At 54.2% G+C, this 17,115-nt stretch overlaps 1 protein-coding gene across 2 annotated transcripts; it reads right to left on the reverse strand.

Moving 5' to 3' along the window:
• Positions 1-5,096: 5,096 nt before the first annotated feature.
• LOC121667346 (torsin-1A-interacting protein 2-like) lies at positions 5,097-13,315 on the reverse strand. 2 transcript variants are annotated; one of them, XM_042033910.1, is made up of 6 exons: positions 13,145-13,315; positions 12,130-12,328; positions 9,919-10,488; positions 9,485-9,799; positions 8,926-9,090; positions 5,097-8,110 (listed from the first exon to the last, which is right to left on the reverse strand). In XM_042033910.1, exons 2-6 carry the CDS (start codon positions 12,161-12,163, stop codon positions 7,350-7,352), a joined length of 1,845 nt encoding a protein of 614 aa, XP_041889844.1. In that variant the 5' UTR covers positions 12,164-12,328; positions 13,145-13,315; the 3' UTR covers positions 5,097-7,349. The 2 variants fall into 2 exon arrangements, with proteins under 2 accessions (XP_041889844.1, XP_041889845.1); XM_042033911.1 differs by having other exon boundaries at positions 8,992-9,090; positions 13,145-13,314.
• Positions 13,316-17,115: the final 3,800 nt, after the last annotated feature.

The following is a 17,115-nucleotide window of genomic DNA, read 5'->3' on the forward strand; positions in this document are numbered from 1 at the left end:
GGCCGGCATGGCTGGGGGAGTTAATGACTTTACAACCTGCCGGGCGGCGGGCGGCGACCCGCGGAGCGGCCGCTCGGCGGGGGAGGGACGGAGGGATGGGGTGGGATGGGGTGGGGTGGGATGGGATGGGATGGGATGGGATGGGATGGGATGGGGGCCGGGCGCTCCGCGGGCCCCGCCGCGCCCCGCCTGCCCCTCGCACCGCCCTGCTGCCGCCGCGCCCGGGGCTCGCAGCTCTCTCGCCGCTCCGTGCGACTCCTCCCGAGCCCCCGCAGAGGCCCCGGCACCGAGAGGTCCCTGCGGAGCCACCCGCGCTCCCGAGCGGAGCCCTCCGGTCGTCTCCCCCCCGCACAAAACCCTTTTGCTGCCCGATTCCTCCTTCCTGCCCTCTGTAGGCAAGCTCTGCTTCTCAGGGCATCCCTCTGCCCGGGCTGGAGCCGCTGGGTCAGAGCACAGCACCCCCCAGGAAAAGGGGGAGCTGGTCTTGCTGGGGTGGTGGTTGAATCACAGAATCCTAGGATGATTTGGGTTGGAAGGTACTTTAAAGATCATTTAGTTCCAACTCCCGGACACCTTCCACTATCCCAGGTTGCTCCAAGCTCCGTCCAACCTGGCCTTGAACACTTCCAGGGCTGGGACAGCCAAAATTTCCCTGGGCACCCTGTGCCAGGGCCTCAGCACCCTCACAGGGGAGAATTCCTTCCCGACTCCCCATCTAACCCCGCCTCTGGCAGTTTCACGCCGTTCCCCCCTGTCCTGTCACTCCGTGCCCTTAACAAAACATCCCTCTCCAGCTCTCTCGGAGCCCCTTTAGGCGCTGGAGGAGGCTCTAAGGTCTCTTGCTCCTCCTTTCTGGGTTGCCCCTTGCTGTGCTGGTGGCCAGCAGGCAGCTTTTGGCAAGATGCTGCCCGTAGCCATGCTGGCACAGCTCGGCCCTCCGGGAGCTGCCCGCTGCGATCCACGGACACCGGCTGTGCAGAAACGGCGTCCGGTGTCCCCGGCCCGGGGCGGGCAGCCGGGCAGCAGCGGCTCCTGCCTGCCAGATGTGCTGGAACCGGTGTGGGGAGCGGACCCTTGTCCTCATCGCTCCCTCACCGAGGGTTTCAGCCTTAAGGTGGAGGGAGGGGAGAGGAAGGACAGGGATGTCAGCAAGGGGGGACGACTGGGGACTCCTGATCAAAGCTGTTCGCTGGCAGGGAGGGGCAAGGGGAGGAGGGGGCGATCTGCTTCTGACCCAGCTGGAGAAAATGAGGCTGAGAAGCACTGACAAAGAACACGGCTGTGCCTGCAAAAGCAGGGAGGGGAGAAAAGCTTCAGTCGACTCCTGGCTGTCCTGCCCTGCTGCAGCCCCGGGTAATGTTGCTGCGGAGCCAGCTCCGGCCCCGCAGATAAACCAAGCTGGGGGGAGGCACGGAGATGGGGGAGAGGCTGTGCCGAAGAAGAAAAGGGGGGCTGGCTGGCTCCAGCTGAGCGAGTTTCAGTGCATCTGATCTTCTTCAGCCCCTCTCAAAAGCAGTGTCCGAGCAGGAGCCCTGGCAGGCAGAAGCAGGCGGTGCAGCACAGAGGATTTGGAGAGGGGGATCTGCATGTGAGGCTCCGAGGGAGCGTGACGGGGCAAATCCAGGTGGCCTCCGATGCTCTCCCCTCCAGGGCCCCTCTGTGCTCCCTCTCTCCTGACCCTTCTTGCTAGTCCTGCTTTCATCCCCTTTCATCACTCCTGAGCCTCCTGTGCTCACAGGGGTGACACAAGAGCAGTGTGGAACGCAGAAAGACAGCATTTAAAATGCTGCTTGTCATTTCACATCCTGAGTTTAGGCAGCGTGGTTGTTCCCTCAAGGTGTCGAGGAGGTTTTGAATACTCTCAGTCAGCATGGGAACAAGGATAAGGGAGATAAAGGTTCCCTTGCAGCCTTGAGACACCCCCACAGTAACCAGTGTATGGGAAGGTTTGATAGTATTGCTCAACTGATTCATGCATTTTAAATCTTGTTAACAAAGCCACCACAGCTTACTCCCAGTCTCCTAATAATTTCCAATCTACTTCTCCCAATTCTTTTTTTTCCCCCTACTGTCTTTATTCAGACCATAAAGTAAAGCTGCCACTTTCTGACTGGGCCAGCTGGTTCTGCTGTGGGATCTGTTACGTGTGCGTAGACTGAGCCCGGCACGTGCAGCAGCCCTTTGTGGTTTTGCATTCAGCTCTACCATTACAGGGGGCTTTTCCTCAGTTGCTTCCCAGTTCCATGTGTCCTGTTAACAGAAAGCAGGTCTGTGCTGCCACCAGGCAAAGTTTAAAGGGCTCACCAGGTTGAGGATCTCCCCTGCACTAGCACCCACGGTTTCATCCCAACGTTCTCTCCATAGCCAGTGCTTTCCATTGTAGGATGCCCGTCCTGTTCTTGGACACGAGGGACTGATTCACACTCATCCCCTGCCCTCTGGAAGTTGCCTGGGATTATTTCAACCTCTTGTTTCATTGAATTTGGTTCCATCAGCCAATAGTTTCTCAAAAAATCTTCCAAACACAGTCAGGAAGGGAATCACAGCATATTGCCTCTGGAAAGGAGGAGCGGTGTTTGTGGCTGCTGTTGCATCAGGTCCTGCAGGGCTGGAGAACACCATCCTCAGACGTGACCTGAAGGGATTTATTCTGCTCACAACTCATTTGTCACAGCTGCCTTCTCATGGGGAAAGTCTTGGGATCATAATTGCACTGGTTGAGAGTTTAGAAAAACGCATGTGAGACTGGCCTGGTGGGGAGAGGTCTGTAGACACCTCTTTATTTCTCTGTGTGTGTTCCTTCTGCTGACCAGCCTGCTGGAGGGAGCCTGGTGCTTGTCCCTGAACAGATGCCCCTCCTGGCCCTGGGAGCAGAAACAGTCGGACTTTTCCCTCCCTGGGAGGAGGAACCTGTGTGGTCCAGGCACTCTGCAGGCACAAGCTCTGCCCAGGGCTGTGGCTGATCCTTCTTTCTCCTGCTCTGAGCAGCCCTAAGGGTTCAGCTCTGCTAACGCAGAGAACAGGGGCTTCCTTCAGCTCAAGCTGTCACTGTGGGAAGAGGCCAGGTCTGCTCCTCCGTGGACATTGCCACGTGCTGGTTTTTGTTTCCCAGAGGTGTCTGAGTGGTCCCTGGGCTGCTGGGGCAGAGGCTGGAGCAGACCTGGACTGTGTGCTGTGGGGAGGCGGTTTCCATCCCACTCTCCTGATGCCTCTGCTCCGGCTCCGAGAGGATCCTCAGCTCTGGAGTGCCCTCCCGAGGGATCAGCAGAGCCTCTCAGCCTCAGCACAACTGCACAGCCCAGCTACAGCAGCGAGAGGCCAGCGGGATGCCTGCCACGGCTCAGCCCCCTCCCTCTGTGGGGAGCACACTTTTAAGCTGCATTCTTTGAGCCTTTTCATCGCAGGCTCTCGGATCCACATCCCACAGGGTGAGGCCGAGCTCCTTTGTGTGGTTCATTGTACGGCTGCTTCCCCTGCAGTTTCGAAGGTGGGAAATGAAAACAGATTCGAGCTCCCAATATCTGCAAATCTCAATTACAATGGAGGTTTTGTAGGCCAAAATGCGGCCCCCGAGGGAGCAGCCCTGTGGCAGCCGAGCCTGTGCATGGAGCTGCAGGAGGGTTAAGCTGCAGATGAGCTCACAGAGGTTAAAGCTCAACAGGAGAGACGTGGCTGCACTGGGTTCACTCCTCCTCCTCGTGCCCTGCCTTCTTCCAGCTCCATCCCGTGCTGGTGCAAAAAGGTGAGAAGAGATGTGGCAGGAATGTACCTGTCCCAGGGTCAGGGATGCTGCAGGCAGCACGGGGTGCCACGCCTGGGCAGCACTGCCTGGGCCACTCGGCTTTACAGGCTGAGGATGACAAAGTTCCATCGGCTTGCAGGACAGCAGCACATTCACAGGGATAAACAGCACTAATTTTGTTGTGGAGCAGTCCAGGCTGGCCTCCCAGGACCGGTTTTGCCCCTCAGTTGTGCTCCTGTGTGATTTTCAAGGTGATTTTTGGGATTGTTGAGCACCTTGCGGCAACACATCCTTCCCTGCAGAGCCGGTGCCACAGAGATTGGGACTTAGAAAAGAGGGAGAGCTGGGAAGGGGGGGGTGCATTGTTTAATAGTGTCACCCAGTGGTGTCCCCCACCAGGGCTCTGCAGCTGCTGTGCCTGTGCCCCAGGGAATCGACTCAAAGTCTGGGAAGAAGGGAACTGGAATCCCTGTTTGGGAGAAACCTTGCTGGGGGTCCTGCTTCTCCTCAGCCGCAGGCACCAGCTCAGCCTGGTTTTGGAGCAGGTACAGGGATGATGATGCTATTCACCAGCACAGATCATGGTGAGCACATTATCCAGGGGAAAACCACCAGCACACCTTTCTGCCCCTGAGTTTATTCCCTCATTTTCGGATTCGTGGGCAAGACTTTAAAAAGCAGCCTGGTTTTCGCAGCATCGCTGCACCTGGGGACACTGGATTTTCATGTAAATCTTTGGGGTAGGACCAAATCTTGTCCTCTGGCATTAGACAACAGGAGATGAGTGATGTTTACTTCTGGCAATCAATCACATTAACATCTATGTGAAGGCAGGTGCCAATGTTACGAGTATTGTTGTCAGGGGACTGAAGAAAATCCAAACTGATAGGGTAAATCCTCTTTTTTTTCCCAGCCCTCTCTCTGTTTAGGGCAAAATAATTCATCACAAAAGTAAACCTTTGTGTGTGCTGCGGTGGTGGAATATCAAGTGGAACCAATCTGTTGAAATGAGAAATATTTGCTTTTTGTATTTCTAAAACATTTCAGTTGTCAGTGGATTTCAGTTTCATTTATTAAGTATTATGCAAACCCCAGTGTATTTCAGCCTGGGGGTTGAATCCAGCAGCTCTTTGGGGCTTTGTTTTTAATTTTGCCTCAGTTGAAAAAGCTGCAAATATTTGCCCCAAACAACTGGGAAAAATGTTGTTTAGTTTTTTTTCCAGGAAAAGAAAATATTCACTTTGTTTGCACAGCTACCGCCCTGACCTAGATAAAACTTTGTCCAATACAATGATCTCTTCAGCTTAATGAAAATAGCTAAGAAAAAGGAATGGAATACAGTAAGACTCCAGCCTCACTTTGCTGGTTTCTTTCACAATCTCATCATTTATTTTTAAATAGAAGTCCTGTTTCAGAAGCAAGCAGATACTTTGTCTTTAAAAGGCCATGAAAACGTCTCCGTATTGGAAGAGCTCAGGTGGGTGACGCTTTCAGCGAGGGCAAGCTGCCTTTGCAGACCTGGGCAGTGCACTGCAAACACAGCGTGCAAAACAGAGAGAGAGAACATCAGAATCCAGACTGCCACCAGAATATTGGCACAGCACGAGGAGTGCTCTGCTGGTTCTTACATCAACACCCACACTGAACCGTGCAGAGCAGGATAGTGTTTTCTCTCACCACAGTAGCATCCAGCAAGAGAGGAGAGGGAGAGGAGGAAGCAGCCTGTATCTTGTACCACACTGTGCCCTGGGCTCCAGCAGGCAGTTCTCACATTTAGCCCAGCGTTTATCAAAGTTAAAAGCCCTGTGGTCTCATCTTCACGTCCCCAACCAACCAAAAAGTCTGTTCTTTGGCCAGAACACGGACAAATAACCCTCCCTCTTCCTTTGTTTTGTTCCCTCCTCCAAGTTAAGGGCCACTGATCTCCTGAGACGGGTCAAGGCACACGGCAGGGGGAAGGAGGAGACAGGCTGTGGTTTTAGGGTGCAGGGCTGCGCCTCCCTGAGCCATTGGTGGGGCAGATCAGCAAGGCACTGTTGGCAGGAGACCCATGCAACAGCAGGGTCCAGTTGCTGTAAGGAGCACAGGACAGATGTGCAGCTCCTAAAAAACACCATGGTGGTGTGGATTTGGTCTTGTTTGGATACAGAGCCCAGCTCTGCAAGGCCTCGGTCTGTGCTGCTCTGTGGAAATGAGCCATGATCAGCTACAGCTGCTCCGTCTGCACAGGCACACGGGGCTGGCACTGGGGCTGCCTGTTGGCTTATAATAAATGCTGTAACCTGCACCTGCTCTCCAGGTGTTCCTGAGTTGGCTGCTCTGCCCCACAGCACCTGCAGAAACAGTGTGCGGAGGGAACCACAGTGTTTCCAGGACTTTGATTTCTCTTCCTAGGATGCAGAGAAGGAGGCACGGTAAGAAGCTAACCTTTGTCAAGGATTTTTAGTGTTAATGGCAGAGATTTTGTCTTCACCAGCTAACCCAGCTCCGCTCCTACTTGCTTTGGCAGATGCCAGAGCTCCATGAGCCCGGCAGGGAGGCAAATGTACCCTTGGAGGGCAAGGACCTGGTGTGCCACCCTACATGGTTTGAAATATCAGCATTAACATCTACATTCATCAACAGAAATCACCTGGGGAGGGGCTGGCAGGCAGCTTCCAGCCCTGCACACAGATCAGGGATCCAGGGGAAGAACAATCTGTCGTGTGGGACCAAAGCATCGGCCCGAGGAGAGAGTCACAGCCTTTGTGTACCAAAGGGACCGAACCGACGTTTTTTAGAAAGATGTAGCATTAAGTTACATTGTATTATTAATTTTTTTTTCCTGTGTAATCCCTTGAGGCTTCACACTATCAGGATGACAGCAACTGTTTCGTTGCTCTCTGGTTCTGGAGCTTGTTCTCTGGCACACGGGATCCTCTCATGGGATCCCTGCCATGAGCGTAGTGTTCAAGTGCTGACAACCCGGAATTTCTCATAATTGATGTTTAGGGGATCTCTGAATTGCAGGTTTGTTTCAGGATCTGGGCTTTGCCTGGGGTCAATCAGGCTGTGCAAGTGGGACTCTATCGGGGCTGACTGGTCAAACCCTTGACTGGCAAACCACTTTTCTTTTTGAAGCATGCCTTCAAAATGTTGGGCTTTGAGGAATTTGACCTTTCTGTGTTCTAGCAGCTCCCTGGATAAAGTATATTGTGAGGCTGATGTACGCAACTTAAGCAAGCTGAGGGGCAGGAAGAGATGAAAGAGCTGCTGAATCACAGTCTCTTTCTGTCATAATGATTGTGTACATTATTTGTCTGTATCTCGATAGAAATGCTACCTGCAAGGTCCTGTTTTCCCTCCTGCCTCCCTACACCTCGATGTTCTCCTGTGCAAGCAGCAGTCTAAAATACCCCCTCTTCCCCTCTGCCAGAAGGAAGCGTGAGTGTCGCCTCCAGGACTCAGCTGCCCAAAGGGCCTGGATCAACTTGTGCCTGTCAAACTCTTCCCAGCAATCTACAAGAAACAAACTGAAGAGAATTAACACCGGTTGTGCCTCTGCCGGTACCAGAGCCAGCCAGGACCATCATCCCAACCCTCCTCGGGGCTCTGGCCACCTTTGTCCCTAGGCTTTGGCAGAGCAGCCCCCCTCCTCGATGGTCTGCACCGGGTGGATGGGTAGGACCAGGTGGGAGATGCGGCTCCACAGCCCGCTCAGCTTGTCAGAGTCCATGTGGTCGTGGGAGCTGGGGGTCCTGGTGCTGGTGAACTTGGCCCAGAGGAAGTCACGGACCCTCTCCTCCACCTGCCGGAGGCTGATTTGGCTCTCCAGCACGTCCTCCTCCAGCAGCACTGTCAGCAGCAGGGCCACGTCCTTGAAGGCGGCGCTCTCGTGGTCGCAGTACTTGTAGAAGATGAGGGTGGCCCCCGCGGGCAGCAGCTCGAAGCGGTGAATGACCGCGGCCCGGCCCCCGGCCTGGAACGCCGAGCTCAGCTCCGAGTCCACCTCCAGCTTGGCGCGGTCGCTGTGCAGCCCGGCCTTGTCGCTGCCGTCGATGTGCACCGTGCTGCCGTGCAGCGCGGCCGAGTAGGAGTCGGCCACGCGGGCACTGAGGCACCGCAGCGTCCACTCGCCCCTGCGGGCGGCCGCGAGGATGATGATGGCCGGCTGCGTGTGCTGGGACGCGTTCAGGTGCTTCTGCAGGAACTTGCGCCCACGAAGCCACAGGTGGGGGCTCTGGCCCGGAAACCTGTGCTGCAGCTGGTCGAACTGCGACAGGAACGCCTCCACCGCGGGGTTCTTGCGGGGCTGCTGGGAGCTGGAGGTCGGGCTGCCGAAGCAGAATATGCAGAAGCCGAGCACTGCGAGGCCCACGACGACGAGCCCTGTTCAACAGGGGAGAGACACGAGACGGGGAACGGGAGTCAGTCCCGAGTGACCTGCAGTGACACGCTGGAAGGTAGCTACAATGGCTCTTTATCCCCTCTCAGACCTTCCCCCCTGCACCAGGGAAGTGGAGCAGCTTGGCCAGGAAAGGCAAAGGGGCCGCTGGCTCTGTGTTGTGAGACTCCCACTCCAATACACCAGGCAAGGGGGCTGCAGCTCCAGGGATGAGGGCAAGGCTACAGCTTTGTGCAAAACTTCCTAAGGGAATTGCAGCTGCCCACTAGCTTTCTTCTCTTTCCCCCTCCTCTGTTTTCTTTAGGGTTTGTGGCTGTTCACAGCACCACCTGTGGAGGTGTCTGACCCAGGTAAAGTGCTGCGTTCGCTGCCCTCCTCCACGCTATGAGTGAACAAAGGCCACTGTGCTTCTGCTCAGAAAACACAAGGCAGCAAGGTCCAGACACAATGGCTTGTGTCCCTCTCCATGGCAAAGCAGGGTCTCTTGGTAACAGGAGAAGTGTGCAATGCAGATCAGCATCACTGCCCCCGCTTAGAGCCCCATGACACAGAGCAGGACTGGGAGGGCTGTAATAATCGGCACGGTAGCTCCCCAGACCTCCCAGGACATCCCAGGGCACTCACAGCATGATTAACAAAATTTGCCAGCTTTTGAGGCTGAAGAGCTGGAGGGAAAGCTGCTACCATAGGCTCAAACTGAGCCTGTATTTAAGGGGATGCTTTTTTCTTTCAAACCCTCAGAAGAGGCTGTGAAAGGTCCCGAGAGAGAAGAGTAATTTAATTAAATGTGCTTCATTACTTGCTCCTGGAGGATCAGTGCCTTCTGGTCGATGAGTAACATGCAAGGGAAGCTTCTTTTCCTCACCTTTCCACAGGAGGGACTCTTTGGCCTTCTCCTGCTCTGTGTTTTGGGTGGTGACATTCTGCAGGCGAGACCGAGTCTCTGGATTTGGGGCTGTGTCCCCTGCAGTAAGAGAAAAGACATGTGCCACTCACTGCTGAGGGAACAGGTAAATGGAGCTGTAGTAAGAAAAGCAGGAGCTCCCAGCTGAGGGAAGAGTTAGAAGTGAATACTGCTTTGGGTTAATACTGCCCTGAGTCCTGGCTCTCTCCTTTTGGGCTGGGCAAGGAGAAAGCCAATGCAGAGTGCAGTGTGGCTTCATGCCTTTCAAAGCACGACAGGAGCCAAAGCAGAGAGAAAGAGATAAGCCAGTTAATTTCTGATATCTTCTTTCCTACTTGACTCCAGAAAAGTGACAATGGCTTCTAGAGATCTCACCCAACTACTGTTCTAATGCCCATGGGAAGTGTAGGCCTGGGCACAGAGGAAGAGCAGCAGTGTGCAGCCACCAGCTCACCTTTTGGTCTTTTCCTTAACATGCCTTGAGACCTGCTCTCCTGTGTTTCTTGCTCTCTGGGTGCCTCTGGCTCCCAGTCTGGGAGAGTGGCACCGGTGCTCTTCTCTGCCAAGAGGCCCCCAGGGACATCTTCCACCCCAGTCACATCCAAATGTGTCATTTCACTCTCAGAGCTCTGTGCCTTGCTTGCTGACAAAGCATCCTCCTCTGCTCTGTGGAGGCTTTCACACTGCCCAGTTGTCTCCTGGTGCTCCCATGTTTCCTGGTGGACAGGGCTGCCTCCTTTGCCATCCACATCACCATGGCCCAGCCCAGCTGTGGGGAATAAAGTTCACAGACCCCTTTTAGCCCAAGAACCAACAACTCTTTCTCCCGCTCTGCCTCCTCTAAGCCAAGGCCCAAGTTATCAGGCCCAAGGGTGGGGAGAGACTCACCTTCATCCAAGTCCTCTTTTTCCAGGGGTCTTTCTGAGACACCTTCTCTTGTCTTGTCAGATTCTTCCAGCAACACTTCAGTTTCCTGGGGAGCTTTCTCCTCTACTGTGGGACCAGCTAAACCCAACAGTGTTGTCTCTCCCCCATCAGCAGTTGATTCACACACTGAAGAGTCCTCCTCTGGTTTGCAGGATGTCTCAGGCCCCCTGCTTGTCACTTGGTGCCCAGGTGCTTCCTGGGTGGACTCCTGGTGCTCAGGGGTTTTCCAGGCAGGTTCCTGGTGCTCAGATGTTTCCCAGGTGGGCTCCTGGTGCTCAGGTGTTTCCCGAGTGGGTTCCTGGTGCTCAGGGGTTTCCTGGGTGGGCTCCTGGTGCTCAGGTGTTTCCCGAGTGGGTTCCTGGTGCTCAGATGTTTCCCGGGTGGGCTCCTGGTCCTCAGATGCTTCCCGAGTGGGTTCCTGGTGCTCAGGGGTTTGCTGGGTGGGCTCCTGGTGCTCAGATGTTTCCCGGGTGGGCTCCTGGTGCACAGGATGCTCTGCTGTGCTTCCCAGCTCACCCTGGGCTGGTCCAGCTGTTGGGATCAGAGTTCACAAGCCCAGTGAGCCACACAGGAGTCAAGAATGCCCAGTGCTTTACCACCACCCACAGAACTCCCAGTTCTGGCACTGCAGAAACATTTACCCCCAGTGAGACAGGAGAGAGAACAGAGTGACCAGAAGTGAGAAAAACTCTTGGGTTGAGATCCAGACAGCTGAGTGAAGGGAAGGAGGGAATCAGTATGCCAAGGCAGTCACTCATGACCGCTACAAGCAGACTGATGCCAGGCCAGTCTCCCAGCAGTGGCCACCTTGGAAGTCACCCTCTTCTCCCTTTCCTCCTGTGCCCTAGTTTTTGTTGCTGAGCATGATGCTACACTGTATTCAATAACCCTTTTCCCACCTTTGGTCCCTGCCCAGTCTTTGGCCCACCCCAGGGTATTGGCTGGGCAGAGGCAGAAGGCCTTGATGCTGTGCCAGCACAGTTCAGCAATAGCCAAAACTGCTCTGTTTTCAACATTTTTTTCCCTAAACCCACAAATCCAAACCACAGCACTTACAGCTGCCATGCTAAAGCCAACTCAATCCCAGCTCATGTCCTCGGTGGGGTGGGCAGGCAATTCCTTTGTCAGGTGGTAGGATATGTTACCACACCTTCCATAGATAGGGGGTTTTCACAGATAGCTATGGATTTGAAGAATTCCTAAGGCTGTTGTTGAGTACAGTCATGCCAATGCACTTCAAACATCTGTCTGAACGTAAATGATAATTCTGCTCATGCTCTGTCTGCTTCTGTCCTGGAGCTGCTCTCCCAAGGAGCCATGGCAACTATTTAATTAGAAACAAACACTGGAGCATGGTTCAGTAGAGAGATGCTGAGACTGAACAGCATTTGTGACATATTCTGACTGTTACAGAACCAAAGTGCAGCTGAAATTTCAGGCGCTATTTGTGAAAAATTGCTTATGAATGATCAAGCATTACAGTGACATAAATGATTACGCTGTAATTAGAATAAACACTGACAGAAAGGGCAAGGAATTCCCTTCTAATTTGGAAACAGAGAAAAAGCTGCACTTGTCACTTGTCAGAACATTATTTTTACATTCTTTGCTGATTATTACAGTAACACTTCTGACTCTCTAGGACAGACCTGAGCTGGTGATGGCATCACCGTATCACTGACACACTCGTAGGTACGAGTCATAACAAGGCTCCCACAGAAAGTAAGTACACGGTAGAAACCGAAGCATGAGGAACTTGGAGGTATCCTGCTGTTCCAGCTGGGCACAAACTACTCCTTGCCCTGCTTCTTCCAGAGTTTTTCCAACCCCAGGTAGTGGAAAACTGGCTTATTATTTAAGCATCTGCAGATGGGAAGCATCAGGATGTAGGGAAGAAAGCTCTTCCAGTTTGGATCTCTCTCTTCAACATTCCTTGTGCTGCCATCTCGGACACAGAGTCTAAACCTGCTGCAGATAGGAATCTAAAACTGAAAGTAACTTGTTCATCTTTCACCCTTTAAAAAATGACGGCAACTTGCTTTCCTTGGCCTGGAAAAGATGGGATTCTTTTACTGGTTTGTTTTTCTTTTGCACAGGTTTCCCATGTCACTGCTGAAAACTTGTAGCAAAGGGATTTTCCTAGCAGATGGAGTAAGCGTAGGATTCACTTACCTCCAGGCAGATCCATGCTTGGATTCTCTTCCATTTTCCTTTTCCCCTGGAGCTCTGGCCTCTGCACGGTTTGGTTTCACTTTCTGCAGTGCTCACACGGGGCTGTATCTCCCTGCTGCTCGAGGGGCTGACCGAGTCCTACCCCCCTCACAGACACCATCCCGTCCTGGGCCGGGGCATTCCACGCAACGCCCAAACCCTGATAAGCAGAAACACGGGAGCAGTGATTCACGGCGGAGGAGGCTCCTCCTCCACGATTCCCAAGGTGAAAATGGGCGGATGTCATAAACATGAACCTTCAGCCCATGGGCTGTCAGCTATCTCGCTTCCCGTCAGTCCAGGGGTTAATGCAAGCCGCATTTATCTGGGGACATGCCAGGGGGGTGAGGCACTGCTTGCTCATCCCGACGGACTCCGCCGTGCTCCCGGACGGCAGGCCCGCAGTCCGGGGCTCGGCAGGCTGCCCCGTGTGCCTTTGGGCCGCTGGTACCTCACAGCCAGGCCGACACGGAGCGATGAGCCTGCTCCTCGCAGCCGCCGGCCTCCAGCGTGCGGGGCCGGCAGCGCCCCGGCAGAACCCGCCCGCGGGCTCGGCAGTGCCCGGGCGGCGAGCCCGGAGCCGCAGCCCGACTCCTGCACCCCTCCAGAGATAATTCCCCCCGGCTAAAGCACTTTGGGACAGGGCACAACCGGAGCCGGGCTCGCTGGGAAAAGCCGATGGCTTTCCCAAGCACAGCTAAGGCGGCATGGAAAAACTCCCGAGAAACTTTCCCCGCCGGAGAGTGGCCCGTGCGGTTTTCGGCACCGAAACCTCCAGCCCAGGCTCCTCAGCAGCTGCTCGGCACAGGGGGACGGACACCTTGCCTCCCAGCACTGTCTCTCACACGCGATTTGGGGGTGTGCGGTGCAGTCGCTGCTCCGCCGCCCGGCTCTCGTCCCTCCCCTCCCTGTTCCCGATGCTGACGCTCCCGCAGCAGAAGGAAGTCAGGAGAACAAAGTGGAGTCGGACGCTTACCCAGGCAGGTTCCGAGCCGGTCAGGGCGGCGATCAGAAGCAAAGGGCTGGCAAGAGGAGGCCAGCGCTGGCCTTTCCCCTTGCCCTCCTTCCCAGAGGCCCTTCGGGGCCAGGACACCAGCACACACCCTGGAGCCTCCGCTGGAAGCGTGACGGTGAACTCTGCCCTTCCCTGGCTCCCGGCAGCCTGCTGGGAGCTGTAGTTTTCCTTCCCACAGTCATTCTCGGATGCGGTCAGGAAACAGTAATTCCTTTTTTTTTTTGGCTGTATTTCTGCGACTCCGTGGTTGTGCGATTTCCTTCAGGCGCTTCCTGCATTCAGTAACAGTGTTGTGGATTGAAATAAGGAAACCACAGTGAGGGGGGAACTGGTTTGAGAGTTGATTTAGGAAAAGGGCTACAAGAAAAGCAACCCAAACATGTAGGTAGCAAAGCCCAGACTGTGGAAATGTCACACTGCCAGTGCAGGGAGGCTGGGGAGGATGTGAAATGGATGGTCTTCAGCATCAGCCTGGAGGGAAGGGGACGCAGAGCCCACCCAGTGTTCCCTGAAGTGGTCCAGAGACTGCAAGCCGGGGGAAAAGGTCTGAGAGCGTGTGTGTCAGCCCCTGGCCTCATTCAGGCAATGCTTTTCCAAAAAATTATGTTCTAACTTGTGGTGCCTGCACAGTGGCATGTACAGGCGTGGGTGTGTTCCAACCCCTTCCCTATTCCCCCTGCGCAGGACACATTTCATGGAAAGCAGCAGCATGGAGCATGCCAGGGGGAAGGCAGCAGCACAAGGAGCTGCAGAACAGAGACAGCAAACCCCCTGGAACTCAGCTTGCTGCCTTTTCACCAGCATCCCCAGAGGAGCCCAGCAGCAAATGGCTGAGGCAAAACACAGGGAAAGGCAACTGAAACGGTGCTGGGAAGGAGCAGGCACTGAGTGGCTGAGACTCCTCAGTCTGTGAAGCAGAGGGCTGAAGGGGGACATTTGGCTAATGTTTGATTTGTTTCAGTTTGACTAAATCCCCCCCTTGCTAGTACCTGAGGCACCTGTAAAACAGGTAAGAGGTTGGGTTCAAATGGGCAGAAAAAAATACTCCTTTACGCTGTGTGGAGGAACCCTTACTGGCTCATGGATCACAGAGGCAGCGTCAGAGAGGTCAATAAAATGTGTGTGCCACATTACCCAGGGCTGTCAGCATGGGCACAGGTATCAGTACTGATGCTGCTCGTGTCAGGAGGGTGATGAGAAGGCGAGGTGTGCTGGGCACAGCGCACGCAGCCGAGGCAGGGCTGCACCTTAGTTCTGACAGCGGCTTCCTTGTCACCCGCAGAGCCGGGGAGGGGACAGTGGCCATGGCAGACTCAGCACATTCCCTTATCGTGACCAACCTCTCACCAGGTGCAGCAGAGGCTGTAAAACCAGGAGAATGGAAAAGCAGGAAGGAAAAAGTTGGCATGGCTGATCCACAGAGGCCAAGGTCACCTTGAGGGCCCTGCTCCTGCCTGCCATCAATCTTGCACCCTGACTTGAACTGCATCAGTAAGGAACAGCCAAGGAACAGCAGAGAGGAGCTGCAGGTGTCAAGGGCTTCGTGAGAATCCAAGTATTTTCTATCCCTCTGTCCCTAAAACCATCCAGTCCCTTCAACACAGCAGGTGTTTGGGGCTGAGGGCCCACCCTTTCCACAGAAGCACAAGTGTCACGAAACTGGTGGCAAGTGTGTGACAAAATCAGGGGGTCATTTCGGCTTCTCCAGGTTGAGAACCCGGTTCCCAAAAAGTCGTTTGTCAGGAAAATTACCTGGTTGGCCTAGGGCATGAAGTCATCACAAAACTGTTACAAAAAAGGATCTTGACATTGTTATGTTGATTTTTTTTTCCTGGTGTGGTATTTGTTACATCCTCTTTTAGTTCTTGCTTTAGAAAACAATGCTCAATGTGTGTGTTCTGCTTTTAGGACTGAAAAGACGGACAATATTTACTGCTGGTATAGAAGAAGGTATGTTTAACTTAACTCACAAATATTCACTTGCTTTTGAGTGAAACTGCAGCATTTATGGTGTGTTAGTAAAGCATTTAAGATACTTTTTGTTTTGAAATCTTTGTATAGAGAAGACAGACGCAGGAGTGGAGGCTGAAAGGCACTTCCCTCACCCAGCCTTCCTGTTGGATTGCACAGAACATGCACACGCCTACTCCATTTACAACCCTGAAAAATAACAAAATAACCTCACAAACATGAGCACAGGTGTTCCAGGGTATTGTAGATGAAGTTACTCCTCTTACAGTATCGTCTTCCTCATTCTTGACTTTTTTCAGTGTGTAATCCTTCAGTACCCGTACAGATGAGGGGCTGACCTCAGCAAGAGCAGCTCTGCTCAGAAGGACCTGGGGGTCCTGGTGGATGACAGGTTAACCATGAGCCGGCCATGTGCCCTGGGGGAGTTGGGAATCTGGGGTGCACGGGAAGAGTGTGACCAGCAGCTCAAGGGGACCAATCCTGCCCCTCTACTTGGCCCTAGTGAGGCCACATCCAGAGTGCTGTGTCCACTTTTGGGCTCCTCAGTACAAGAAAGACAAAGAACTGCTGGAGAGGGTCCAGCGGAGGCCACAAAGATGATTTGGGGTCTGGAGCATCTCTTTTATGAGGAGAGACTGTGGGAGCTGGGCCTGTTTGGTCTGGAGAACACTGAGAGGGGATCTCATCAGAGCATACAAATGTCTCGAAGGGGTGTCAAGGATGGTGCCAGACTCTTTTCAGTGACAGGATGAGGAGCAGTAGCTATAAACTAAAACACAGGAACCTCCACCTCAACATGAGGAAGAACTTCTTTACATTGAGGGTGGCAGAGCACTGGAATAGCTGCCCAGGGACAGCCTGGAGTCTCCCTCTCTGAAGATATTCCAAGCCTACCTGGTTCCTCTGTCACCCGCTTCAAGTGACCCTGCCTTGGCAGGTGTGTTGGACTGGATGATCTCCAGAGCTCCCTTCCAACAGGAACAGTTCTGTGATTCTGTGAATTTGTGAAAGGGTCTGTATTTGCTTAGCAACTCATTTCCAAGGTGGTCTTGAGCTGCTCGCTGCCCTGGCACATAGTTCCTGGTTTTCCCAGCTTTGGGCAGCGCACAGACACTTTTCTGAACTCAGTGAGCAGTCCAGATGTGTGTGTGTTTGTGGAATAAGAAGGTGCTATTTCTTTGCTTAGAAACATCACAGAAACATAGAACAGCTCATGCTGGAAGGAAGCTCAAAAGATCATCTGCTCCAAACTTGCATGGGAGTCCAGAGGAGATCTTGTAGTCCCGTCGAAATGCATCTTGAAAACCTCCAGTCACAGGAACTCTACCACATGCCTGGGTAAAGATGCTTTATCAAGAATGCAATCAAATGCGTTTTAAAATCCCTGTTTACCAGTTATGCATGCGAACAAATGGGTAAGAAAAGTGAAATGCCTAGCGAGTTATTCTACATCTGATTAACCAAAATGATTCCTACACTAAGGAACAAAGTAGTGCAACGTTATCAGCGCCAGAGGATCTCACGTTCCTCAAAGTACCTCCGAGTTTCCTCTCTGCTATTCAGTCGCTATTTGCGCTTATTTTACGGGTTTTTCTGCCTCCGAGAAATGCAAAACTGGCGTTGTAGAAAATAACCAGGGGGGGAGCGAAGGCGCCGGGCCCGCGCTGCCCTCGAGGGCCGCCCCCGCGGGGCCCCGCCGGGCTGGGGGCCGCGGCCGTCCCGCATTTTTCTCACTGGGGGGCAGCAGCCGCGGGGCCGCCGGACGGGCGTTCCCGGGCTGCTCCCGCCGGGCCCGATCCCGATCCCGATCCCGATCGCGAGCCGGGGCCCGGTCGGGGCCCGCGGGCGGCACCGGCGGGGCCATGGCGGAGCGGCCGTGGTACCACGTGACGCCGCGGCGGCCGCTCCGCGCGCGGGCGGAAGCGGCGGGCGCGGGTCCCGCCCCGGCCCCCCAGTGAGAA

Source organism: Corvus kubaryi, unplaced genomic scaffold (genome assembly GCF_017639235.1).
Source record: "Corvus kubaryi isolate FWS band 111438036 unplaced genomic scaffold, C.kubaryi_AGA036_p1.0 37361, whole genome shotgun sequence".
NCBI classification, from domain to species: domain Eukaryota; kingdom Metazoa; phylum Chordata; class Aves; order Passeriformes; family Corvidae; genus Corvus; species Corvus kubaryi.